Source organism: Myotis myotis, unplaced genomic scaffold (assembly GCF_014108235.1).
Source record: "Myotis myotis isolate mMyoMyo1 unplaced genomic scaffold, mMyoMyo1.p scaffold_m19_p_1, whole genome shotgun sequence".
NCBI lineage: Eukaryota > Metazoa > Chordata > Mammalia > Chiroptera > Vespertilionidae > Myotis > Myotis myotis.
In genome coordinates, this window is record NW_023416313.1 from 166316511 (window position 1) to 166328965 (window position 12455).

The 12455-nt window shown below is 43.2% G+C and overlaps 1 protein-coding gene across 1 annotated transcript in view; it reads right to left on the reverse strand.

Annotated features, from left to right (window-relative positions):
- SHC4 (SHC adaptor protein 4) overlaps nucleotides 1-12455 on the reverse strand; it is a 112688-nt gene that overhangs the window by 24819 nt on the left and 75414 nt on the right. The window contains exons 7-8 of the mRNA XM_036300798.1: nucleotides 2066-2189; nucleotides 369-540 (exon numbers count right to left, since the gene is read on the reverse strand). Of these exons, the coding sequence (XP_036156691.1) occupies nucleotides 369-540; nucleotides 2066-2189 (296 nt within the window). The remainder of the gene's footprint in view (nucleotides 1-368; nucleotides 541-2065; nucleotides 2190-12455) is intronic.

Sequence of the window (12455 nt, forward strand, 5' to 3'; positions counted from 1 at the left end):
GTTGGTAGGATGGGTGGGTGGGATCAGGAGCCCAAGGGAAAGGCTAGCTGTGGAGATGGTAACTAAGGAAGAGAGGCAAGGAGAACGTCGGAAGACTTGGAGACGGGAGAGGGTGAAGTTGAGGATAATGTGTTGGACCGCCCTGGGGTTCCAGTGAAGTGAGATGTGAGGTCAGCTGCTGAGGCTGAGGTTGGGAATTGGAGTAAAAATGATCTACTCCAGGCCCTGTCAATGATTCACTCTCTGGCTCAGTACTGAGGAAGCTGATACTTTCTCTAAATTAGCATTTGGAAACCCACAAATTAAACTCTCTAGTGATAAGGACAGACTCACTTTGCTAGTTCCAATCATAATAAAACGTTACTTACCAAATAGCACAACTTTTCACACCGTATGGGGCAGTAAGCCATCTGTTCTGTGGCTTGAACTCTGACCCGCACGTCTGAAACACCACCCATGGGTGGCTGCTTTCCTGGTATTTCATTGTAATACTCATGATCGTCTCTCTCATCCGCATGGCCGTCAATATGGACCTCCTCACTGTAAGGCAAAAAAGAATCCCCAAGAGGCTGGGCGGGAATTCAAATGCTGTAGGGGATGCAGATGGGTCAGAACAACGCAAATCATCCTGAAAAACGCTGCATTCATGTTGTAACTTTACAGATGTGCTTAAACGATGTCAAACATCTGGATGGAAGCAACCAGATGGCTGAGTTGTTTAGATTTCCATGGACAATTAAAGTGGGATAAGCCAACCAAAGTGACAAGGGTGATGTTTTTATGTCTCCCTTCCAGCCCAGGGGGAAATATATATATATATAATCTGTCTCACTGAATGTAAGACATTTTTGTCAATGGTATATAAAAATACAAAGTTTTCCCGGGTACCTCCAGCATGCTTTGTACCATTTCACAAATGCTTTGCTCAAAGGAAATGTAGATATTGGGCAGAGGGCCTGGCCCAGTTTAGTAAATTAAGAGGAAAACAATTAAAAAGCTCTGGCCAGCTACCTTGTCTGCATAAGGCTGCAGGAGTATGTGGGATTCATAAATAAATATCAGAACCATATGTGGCAAGAGGGCAGATTGATGTAAACATGCATTGTTTTAAAAAATGAAACAGGGCAAGAAAACAAATGTACTTTCCTTCCAAATTGGAATTAGTAAAAGTTTCTTATGGAAAAGAATAAATCAAGTCCTTTTGCATTGAACCGATTCCACTGACAACACACACAGTTTTGTTGGGCTCCTTACATGTCAACACAGTGACAGCACTAAGGCTGTAAGAGCTCCCCTGGGAGAAATTCAACATCTGTACCTTCTGGTAACCATCTCTCCTTTGCTGCCCTCAACCAACTCATAAAGGGTGAGCTCCAAACAAAGTGTGTGTAGATACCCAAAATGACAAATTAGGGGGAGAGATGCATTTAAAAGTGCCCAAGAGTTTTGTTTCTCAGGTGTGAATTCTGCGAGCTAGGGGCCGCACCGCATTCACATTCCACCGGCCTGAACGCATTCAGCTTTCACTGCAGCCTTTCTGTGCCTGAGACAGAACAACCAGACCCTTGCTTGGGTCACGGTGTATGTCACCCCAGCCACCATTTAGCTGGAGCTGACCTATTTACACTGCAAACCAACAACCCAACAGGAATTCCTGCAATAGACACTTGACTCTTACTATTTTGCTCTTCTTTCTCAATGTATTTTGTTTTTACTGATATGCTAGGGCTTTGGGGTTGAACTAAATTTGAGAAATCTGTGGATGTTTATTATTTTATGATGCTACTTAATTAATTCATAGTGCTGTGTAACATCAGAGAAACATGGCTGATCCCTTCTCGCTTTTAGTTTCTTCTTTCATTTTGTTAGAAACCAAGGAAAAATATCTGGACAAATATGAATGGAAGAAAAACGGAAAATGTTACTAGTAGTTTGTACTGACACTGTGCCCATTTGTAAGAAAAAAAAAATGTACTAATTCCATTAGTCAATTTTAAAATGCCCTTTTCATTTTAAAATGAAACAAAATATAGTAAGTCAAATAATTATAGAACTGTTGGCTGACCTTTCACAGGAAGTACTCAAAGAAGGATTTTTCAAATACTGTTTAAACCGGAGCTCAAAAGCCTGCCCTATGGTAGTTATGACATCTTGGGCCATTCCGTTGCGGCATTCCAATATGTGGCAGGCTGCAAAAGGATATACAAAAAATTATAACAGATTTTCAATAAGAGAAGATTATATAAAGTCAAAATATTTCCAGAATATGGCCTGGTAATTGAATAAACAGGAGGAGGTACAATCTCTCTTCAGCTCTGAAGTGGTATAACAAGACCTCATATTTCATACGCATCCGAGAGCAGAAACATGAGGTCTGGAATTGGAGTAAATTTCAATTCCCAACCTAGCCTCTCCTAATGAGATAGTCATGAACAAAAGGCTGACACTGCATAGTCTATATCTAAATATCTCAAAACACAAATTTCGGTCTCAAGGCAGGTATTTTGGGCTCACATTTTCATAAAAGTAGGACGATTTTGACGAATACTCAAGGTCAGTGTTAGCTCTGGAATTCAATACAGGAAAGGCTTAGGACAGCAATCCGCAGGGAAGATGGGGTTTTCAGCCTTGTCCTGGCATGGGATGCCACAGAAGATTGACCAAAGGTAACTTTCCAAACCGCCCCACCCCTCTCCCCCAAAAGAGATATGAACAACTAGTGAAGACAGAGGCTTTAGAATACCCCCTCCTCTAGCCAACCCTTTGCCCTGCTGCTGCCAGTGATGGTCTGGAATCCCCATCACTGAACCCTACGGAAAAACTTCCTCCAATAAGCATCAGAACTAAGATTTTGTGAAGATGGCATTATTAGAATATATTACAAGTTTTAGTAGACACCTTCCCTGAGAAGCAGTTCCTGGGAAAGGCTAGTTTTCACAAGCAAATTAGAGAAGTCAGTCGTGAAGGGGGCCGCTGCCGGAATGCCACCAACAAAGGAGCCCATGTTCAGGGGCTGGAAATCCCTCTCCCCTCCATCAGGGGCTGGAAATCCCTTTCCCCTCCATCAGGGGCTGGAAATCCCTCTCCCCTCCATCAGGGGCTGGAAATCCCTCTCCCCTCCATCAGGAATACCACCCCAGCCTTGGTGAGAGGTCGGCGTCATGCTTAAGGCCTTGCAATATGAAGGTTTCATTGAATTTGAGGTTTCATAAGAATGGCTTAGAAAGAGTCCTAAGGATGACTCTTTCTAAGATAGAGGCAATGTCTCGTGAGAAATTTTTTAAGATATATATTGGTTAGTATAGTCGGAACAATTGAGGAAAAGCTTGATAACGGTTAAATGGGTACAAGGATGTTGTAAAAACTGTCAGCTGTTCTCTGAGAATGGGAAAGGATTGAGTGCACAGGGAATCAGGTTAGATACTGGGGAAGCATCACAGGTCCTGGGAACCCTAAAACCAACCCTGGGAGAATGAGAGAATGACTAAAGGGGACACGGGAGGAGAGGAGAGATGCCTGACTTTATGGAAGGGCTTAACTGTGTTGACGTGGAAGCCAGATTTTATGCTTTGCAATGTCTTGGAAAGAATGTTGAATTCACTTAAAGTAAGAGGCAACTCATTCACCTGTGTTTGAACTTGCAGAGTCTATAATAGTAGGTTATGGTAGAACCTACACTGGTGTTTCTTAGCGAAACGTTGATAATCATGTCAAGAAATGTCAGATGTTGCCCTAGCCATTTTGGCTCAGTGGATAGAGCAGTGATGGTGAACCTATGACACATGTGTCAGAGGTGACACGCAAACTCATTTTTTTGGTTGATTTTTCTTTGTTAAATGGCATTTAAATATATAAAATAAATATCAAAAATATAAGCCTTTGTTTTACTATGGTTGCAAATACCAAAAAATTTCTATATGTGACACGGCACCAGAGTTAAGTTAGGGTTTTTCAAAATGCTGACACACAGAGCTCAAAAGGTTCACCATCACTGGGATAGAGCATCGGCTTGCGGTCTAAAGGGTCCCGGGTTCGATTCTGGTCAAGAGCACATGCCCAGGTTGCGGGCTTGATCCCCAGTGGGGGGCATGCAGGAGGCAGTCGATGAATGACTCTCTCTCATCATTGATGTTTCTATCTCGCTCTCCCTCTCCTTTTCTCTCTGAAATCAATAAAAATATATTTTTTAAAAAGAGGAATGTCAGATAATTGTCATTTTAGATTAGTTGAACATTTACTTAAAGGATTTATGTCTCTGAATACTTCTGGAAGGGATGGGGGCAGGGTGCTATTACAAAATCAAACAACGCTCAGGTGTCAAACCCCCAAGAGTTACTGATCATTTCTTATAAAGTTGTCCCTTTAAAGAGCAACCTGGATCCTGAAGTAGACTAGGAGCTATTTACAATTTTGAAAACACAATTGAGAATATCTATAAATTTATATCCTTTCTACCAAAGGAAAACGTTTGATCTATCTTTAGACTGACATTTTATGGCCCCTTCTTTTTCTCTACAGTAGCTTCACATAGCGACCAATGAGGAAGTGTTTCAAAAATATGTTTTGATGGAATAAATTCTGATTTCTCTGAATCACATAAATAATTCTACTGTGAGAAACTGTCTCCACTTTTATTAAAATAAGACCTACAATGAGCCCCAATAGTGGGGCAGGTCCTTCCAGCATGGAGTGGTGCAAGTGACTGCATGATCTTTGGGGAATGCTCTCTCCTTCCTGGTCAGGCCTCACAGCCTCAAACCTACAAAGTGCCCTTGGAGATGTAGCCTCTAGCTGAGCCAAAAAAAAATGTGTGTTACATTGTGATTTAAAAAAAAAAAAAGTAATTCATTTGAATTTTTTTTTGTTTTTCACCTCATAAATTCTTTGTCCAATTAAACATGAAGACCAGAAATCATATGGAAATGGAGACAACAATTTTTGTAATTTTATTATTTCTTAGAATCAAGCAGATATCTAGAGATAAACATGGGGAAGATAATGAGAGAGGCAGAAAATTCAAACATAAATGAACGAATTAATGAAAGGGGGAAGGAAGGAAGGAAGGAAGGAAGGAAGGAAGGAAGGAAGGAAGGAAGGAAGGAAGGAAGGAAGGAAGGAAGGAAGGAAGGAGGAGGGAGGGAGGGAGGGAGGGAGGGAGGAGGGAGGGAGGGAGGGAGGGAGGAAGGGAGGAAGGAAAGGAGGGTGACTAAAACATGCCTCCCATGAGAGGATGAGAGAACAAGGATGGTTAAAAGAACTCTACGAAAAGATTCAGATCCAAGTTCAGGTTCCGATTACACTACAATCTGTGTGACCCCAAATAAGCTGCTCTACAGCAAGGCCCTCACCTGCTGAGGCAGGGCGCTGGGGGATCTCTGAAGTCCCTGCTGCTTTATAGGAATTGCACCCTTCCTGGGACGCAGTCCCTTACACCTCTGCGGACGGAGCAGGGCGAGCACGTGGGGCACTCAGGAATGAATGCATCAACCAACCCCACCGTGTCCTCCACCACTTCTCTTATACCGCTAACATGGTTCATGTCTCTCAACTTTTCTCGTTCTGATACGGTGAGGGTTTGGTCCTGTTCCCAGGCTAAGCCTATCAACCTAAGTGTCTGCTTCACTTTGGATAACCTTGCTGTGGCCATATTACTTTTTTGAGAAGATTAAACAGAAAGAAAGAAAACCAGTGGTGCCTGTCTCCATGAGAGAAACAGCACTGGACCAAGAGGCTGGCCTGTGCAGAAGTCCGGTGCCGCCTCAGCACTTCAGGGCACACACACGTCTTGGTGGCGCTCCTGCTGACAGGACATGCTGCTCTGTGGATATGGTCTTGGCTCTTTTTAAAGCTGGTCATGGGCCAGAATAGGGATGGGCTTTAAATCACATACAAATATGCCCACTTGCCCTAACCGGTTTGGCTCAGTGAATAGAGCATCGGCCTGCGGACTGAAAGGTCCCAGGTTCGATTCCGGTCAAGGGCATGTACCTGGGTTGCAGGCACATCCCCAGTAGGGGGTGTGCAGGAGGCAGCTGGTCGATGTTTCTCTCTCATCGATGTTTCTGGCTCTCTATCCCTCTCCCTTCCTCTCTGTAAAAAATCAATAAAATATATTTTTTAAAAAATATTAAAAAAAACACAAAAAACAAATATGCCCACTTTCCAGGGTGAGAGAGGCCTCCAAAAGCTCAGATAAGCGGCCAGTTTGGCCAAGAATTGCCCAGTCTTTAGCTAATGGAAGGAAGAAAGGCAAGCCTATAAAAAGTCCCAATTCCCAGAAAAGAATTTTCCAGTGATCTGATAACTTTGCTTGGAGGCCTGAGCTTTGATCTCCTTGACTGGAATCAGATGCAAACCTGGGTTCTTTTCACTCCACTGGCAGCCAGATAGACGCTGGGGTATCAGGTACTATATTAAGTAAAATTTAAAAGAATCTTAGGTTCATTTTCTTTTGTCTTTTACTTTGGGTTTCCTAATGAGATAGTCATGAACAAAAGGCTGATGCTATTCTTCGAGGATAGCAGGGCATTCTTTCCTGATTTATATTTGTTTTTAGTACACAAGGTTTTGGAGGTTGTTTTGGGGGTTTTTTGTTGTTACTAGAAAACAAGAAATTGAAAAGTGCAGATTCTCAGATTAACCACCAGATGGTGCTGTGGGGTCGAAGCATGGAGTCCACCATCTCTACGGAAGAAACCAGCCTGCAGAAGCAAGCCAGTCAGTCCGTACTCAACTAATGTGAGCAGGGCAGTAGTGCATGTATTTTTGTAACTATAAACATAAACCTAAATAACTGGGTTAAGTTAAATTGGTTTTACTATCTTTCTTTCTTTAACTTTCTTCAGAGACTCAGAACCATGGCCTTACTATATGGGCAGGTACTCCAGGTAAACTGGGGCCTCTTCACAAACTAGATCCAGAGAAAATGTTAGCTCTCCCTGGATAAGAGGGGAAGAGACTTCCTCATTTGTGGCAATTACAGGGGCAGGTTGTATTAGTCACTAAGCAAACTCAAAACATTCTTACTGGAACTTACCTTTTCTACAGAAAAGGCCTTTTATAAAATGAGGAGCTTGCCCTAACCGGTTTGGCTCAGTGGATAGAGTGTCGGCCTGTGGACTGAAGGGTCCCAGGTTCGATTCCGGTCAAGGGCATGTACCTTGGTTGCGGGCACATTCCTGGTGGGGAGTGTGCAGGAGGCAGCTGATCGATGTTTCTCTCTCATCGGTGTTTCTAACTCTCTATCCCTCTTCCTTCCTCTCTGTAAAAAAATCAATAAAAAATATTTTTTAAAAAAAATAAATAAAATGAGGAGCTAACCGAAGGGTCCTACCAAGACAGAAAAAAAGTGGCAACTGCCCCAACTTGCATGCACTAATGCTAAAAGTGAACCACGCAAGCAGGAGACAGTGGGGACATTCCAGATTATGAGCATGAAGCCAGTCTCCTCTGCCCGGCTCCACTTCCTATCAGCCACGTGCTCATCCCTGAGGCCTGGCTCCTGCTGCTACCAGTCCACTGACATCATGCTTCCCAGGTGACCATGGCCTGTTAATGCTGGCCTGAATGGCATTTTCCACCTTCATCCACTTTAAACGCCTTTTCAGTATGAGACATTCCAGAGTGTCCTCTCCCAGAGAACCTTGCTCTTCCTCCTTCTTCATTGCTATTCCTCCCCTGGTTTCTCCCCTCCCCTGACTACTCCTCTGACTCTCCACTGTAACCTCTGCCTTCTCCCACTCCCTGACACCCTGTGCCTCTTCTTCCTGGTTCTTCCTTTGGTGACCTCACTCATCCTTAGAGCAAAGAAGTTGTAGTTTTTCCAAGCTCCTACAGAAGGCATAACTCATATTCTCTCTATGGTGTTTTCTTTCTCTCTCTCTCTCTCTCTCTCTCTCTCTCTCTCTCTCTCTTTCTGCCTGCTTCTACCCACCACTATCACCCTCTCACCCCCAGGATTCTCCTGTCTGCTAAACATTTCCCCCTGGATGAACCAAACCCACTGGGTAATTTCTTAACATTGTCTTTCTGTTCCCATTATTTTTGTATTTAACTAAGAATTCAAAACACTTTACCTTTTATAAATGTAAAAAATATTCATTGTAGTTGTTTTAGATAAAAAGGCACCAAGAATAAATTAAAATTACATAAAGTCTTACTATTCAGAGATAACTACAACTAATATTTTGGCGTGTGCCTTTCCAATCTCTTTTCTATGTGTATTTACTTCCAAAAATTTACCGGGGCTCATATTATACACATTGTCTCATAATCTGCTTTGTGCACTTAATATTGTGAATATTTCCCCATGTCATTATTTATTCTTATATAACACTAGCTTTAATTGCAGTACAGTAGGACAGTCTATGAATTCATTTAAATAATTTGCTATTCATTAATATTGAATTTTTCCCATTACATAAATAATATATGCCAATGATCTTTACTGCTTAATCTTTGTGCATGCCCTCATTCTTCCCTTAGAAGTGAAATTGATGGTTCAAAACTATTTTTTTAAAGTTTTGATGCAAATTGTCAAATTGCTCTGCAAAACATATGCACCCACACTCCTGCTACAGGTGTTCAGGAGTAACTGCTCCTCTACGCCACATTTTACCTTTTAGCGATGTTTGAAATTTGAAGATGAAATATGATATCAAATTATAATTTGTGTGCCTTTGCTTGCTAACGAGGCTAAAATTTTTAAAATTTTTAAATGTTTCTTGGACCCACGCAATGTCCTTGTATAAAGCTGTGCTCAGGAACTGGAGTCGGTCGGTGCTTATTGGCTGGTGAGCTTAGGAAAGCCGCCTCATTTTTCTCAGCTCCAGTATTTGCATTTGTAAAAAGGAATAATTGTAATATCTACCCTCCAGCGTTGCTGTGAGGAGGAAATGAGACAGTGCAGATAAAATGCTCCTGGCATATGAGAGCACGCAAGAAATGGTAGGTTTCTTTCCCTTTTGGGGGGCCCTATTTTCACTGGGTTTTTGTCTTTTTTCTATTTGTAAAAATCCCTGTTTCTTTAGTGGCAATGGCACTCCAGACCACACAGGATAGTAATAATAACTAACATTCGTTTAATACTTACTATAAGCCTGGCACTGAGATACTTGCACTGCATACAGTAGCTCATTAAATCCTCAGGGCTATCTGATTTCTATTTCTTTTATATATATATATATATATATATATATATATATATATATATATATATACTAGTGTATATATATACACACACATATGTTTTTATTGATTTCAGAGAGGAAGGGAGAGGGAGATAGAAACATCAATGATGAGAGAGAATCATTGATTGGCTGCCTCTTGCACGCCCCACCCTGGGGATTGAGCCCGCAACCCGGGCATGTGCCCTGACCGGGAATCGAACTGCAACCTCCTGGTTCATAGGTCGAGGCTCAACCACTGAGCCATGCTGGCCGGGCCTGATTTCTATTTCTTCATCGGCCCTCATATCTGAACAGTTCCCAAGTACTACAGTATTAGTTTACCAATTTGCCCAAACAGGCCCTTCCTCCCCAGGGCAGTTTAGAACTAGTGAGATAGCCTCTGAACTAGACTCTACGGTTCCAGACTGCTTTTCTGCCCAAGATCACTGTTACAGATATAAACGCCAGAAAAATTATCATTTTACCATTGCAATAGGATGACAAAAGCCAGAGTAATTTTTATAAAGTTCGGAATCTGCAACATTCTGAATGACCCAGCATTCTAACCCCTCCATAATCTGTTTCTGGCCTATCTGCTCAGCCATGGCTCCCCTCCTTCTACCTTTTCTCTGCAACCCCACCTTGACACACACACACACACACACACACACACACACACGCACACGCACACGCACACGCACACGCACACCATCCGAACACATAATCCCAAGTTCTCGCTACCCGGCTCTGTGGCCTGTGTTTTATTCATTTCTCCCACACATCCTGACAGCACCTCTATGTTCCAGGCACTGTCCTTTAGGCGCGCCCCATCCCATTCTCTGTGCACATCCTACCGGTTATGTTTCCCTCTCCCACTACATGCTGAGCCCATGGTGGCCAGGAATTGTCTTTCTTGCACAGTGATTAGCTCAGCTTCTTGTGTATTTGTATGTAATCAGTAACTGTCAGTATCTCTGGGCAGAAAGTCAAGCCCAGAGGCTCAGGTGAGGGGACAGGATTTAACCTGCAGGGGTTTGCGAGCAGGGGTAGGTAGAGAACAGAATGGCTACTCACAGAGGTTCTATAACCAAGATAAGAGAAGGGGCAAAGGGATAGGAAAAGGAGCACTAAGTGATGGAGAGGTACTAACTTTCAATCCAAGAAAATTACCCTACGTTTTTTAGTCATTTATCTACTAGATAGACCCGTTTCCCTAAACAGGAATGATGAGGTGAGGACGGAAAGAAAAGGACGCCTCTGTGTGGTATCTCAGTCACTCCTCCCAACACCACCAGCAAGTAGATGTGCTATTCCCACTTAAAGGAACTGAGGTCCAAGGATGCCAAACCACTTGACTAAGGTCCTATGGTGAGACGATGGAAGAACTAGGATTCCTACCTAGCATCTTTCTTATTTTCTATATAGTCTGAGGCTAAAGAAAGAAAAAACTGAACCCTATTTGGACTGTCTCTCAAACCCCAGCCATGAACTCAGTCAACAGCTCCCACAAACGCCTTTTCAGAATCCCCAGCCAGGGTCCCTGTGGGTCCCATTTAAGCAGCGGGGCGCTGATGAGTTACTCAAACACCAAAGCAGGCTCTCTCCGAGTGAATGAGCCACATCGCCATTGTCTCTGCCTCTCTTGTCTCATTTAAGCACAGGGGATATCCACAAGCAGGCAGGTCCTCTTTAGCCATTGCCCTCAGCAACCAGCATTAATCCCTGCATTTCTCTCACCATTTACTGAGGAGCAATGACCTGCCCAGAGATATTTGGTGCCAGATGGCAAAGTTACTCAACATCTAGATTTCCTGATTTGTTCTTCCTTTCACTCTGTCCTTTTTAGCTGAAGATCAAAGGCCTTGTTGTTCAGAGGCCTTCCTAAAAATAGGAGGCCGTTCTTCGCTGGGAAGTCAGGGCTTAGTTCAAAGAGGTTGCTCTTTTCTGGTATCCTTTGTTGTGCTCCCTTCCTACACCCCCGTCTTCTTTCGCTGGTTCCTGTCTCTCCTGCCCACTTATCTGTTCTTCATTATATCATTCAGAGTTAGCAAGCCCATTTCAATGAAGTGCTGCATAGTACTCACCACCTGTTCCTTCCTCTCCATCTTATCCGGGCCTTGTTCTTCTGGCAAGTATTTACTGAGCATCTCCCGGCTGCCAGGTTCAGTGCCAGCAGCTGGTCCCCACACTATCATTTCTGACCATCACAACAGCTTCCTGCGGTAGGATCCCCCTGCCTGGAGGTTTCACTCTGACGCCACCTACTGCATCCTGCTGCCCAATCTTCCTGAAACTCTGCTTTGTCAACAGCCTTCTCCACCCATGCGCCCGCAGGATTAAGTCCTGCTCATTAACTCTCTTCTATGTGCCCTCTCGATGCCTTTTAGACATGTTTCTTCACTTACAATCTACATTCTACTGTCTCCTATTCACTTGCTCCCCAGCATGCCATATAGATTTCCACCTCTGAGTCTCACAGCTCTTTGAATTTCCAAATTCCACTCCATATGTATTTAATAAACATCTTGGGGCAAACTTAGCGCTGGGATGGCAGGGGATGCTGCCCAACTAATGGGTTCTGGTTAAGGAAGAGAAGCGTCCTCATCACACCCATCCCTACGCGGAGTCTGAATGATCCAGAGTGAGGGATGAGAAGCAGTACTAACCATTCTGTCTAGAGAAGTCCCATGACCTAAGGAACAGCAGGCCCTTGACCCAAGGTGCTGCTAGGATCTGAGTTTCTTGGATCCCTTGCTAAATTCTGAGACAAGACATCCAATCAACTCATTCTTCCATTCACTCAGCCATTCAACAAAATAGTTAGTGGGTACCACCTATGTGCTAAGCATTGCGATGAATGCTCAGGGGAAAAAATAGTTCTTGCCCTCATTGAGCCTTTAGTAGGAGACACAGACATAAAACACATCAATAAGTGAGAAAATAAAGGAATAAAAATGTGGGAGAAGTGTTAATAAAAAGAGAAATAAAGTGCTGCAGAGTGGGATAGGCTGACTGGGGAGAGGAGGCACTCAACCAAAGTCCCTCTGATGGAGAGACATTTAAACTAAGATCCAAAAGAGGAGAAGCCAGGCACTCAAAGTGACATGCCAGGCTCTTGAACAGCAAGTGCATAGGTTCATCACACACACATGCACACAGCCACACTGGGGCTAATTATCGGTAATTCATTTGTCCACTGAAGATGTCCAGCTCTTTCTATCATAGTCAAAACAGCTTTTCTTTTGATTAAAAAAATAGATAAGACTTTTGGTTTATGGGTCTCTCAAA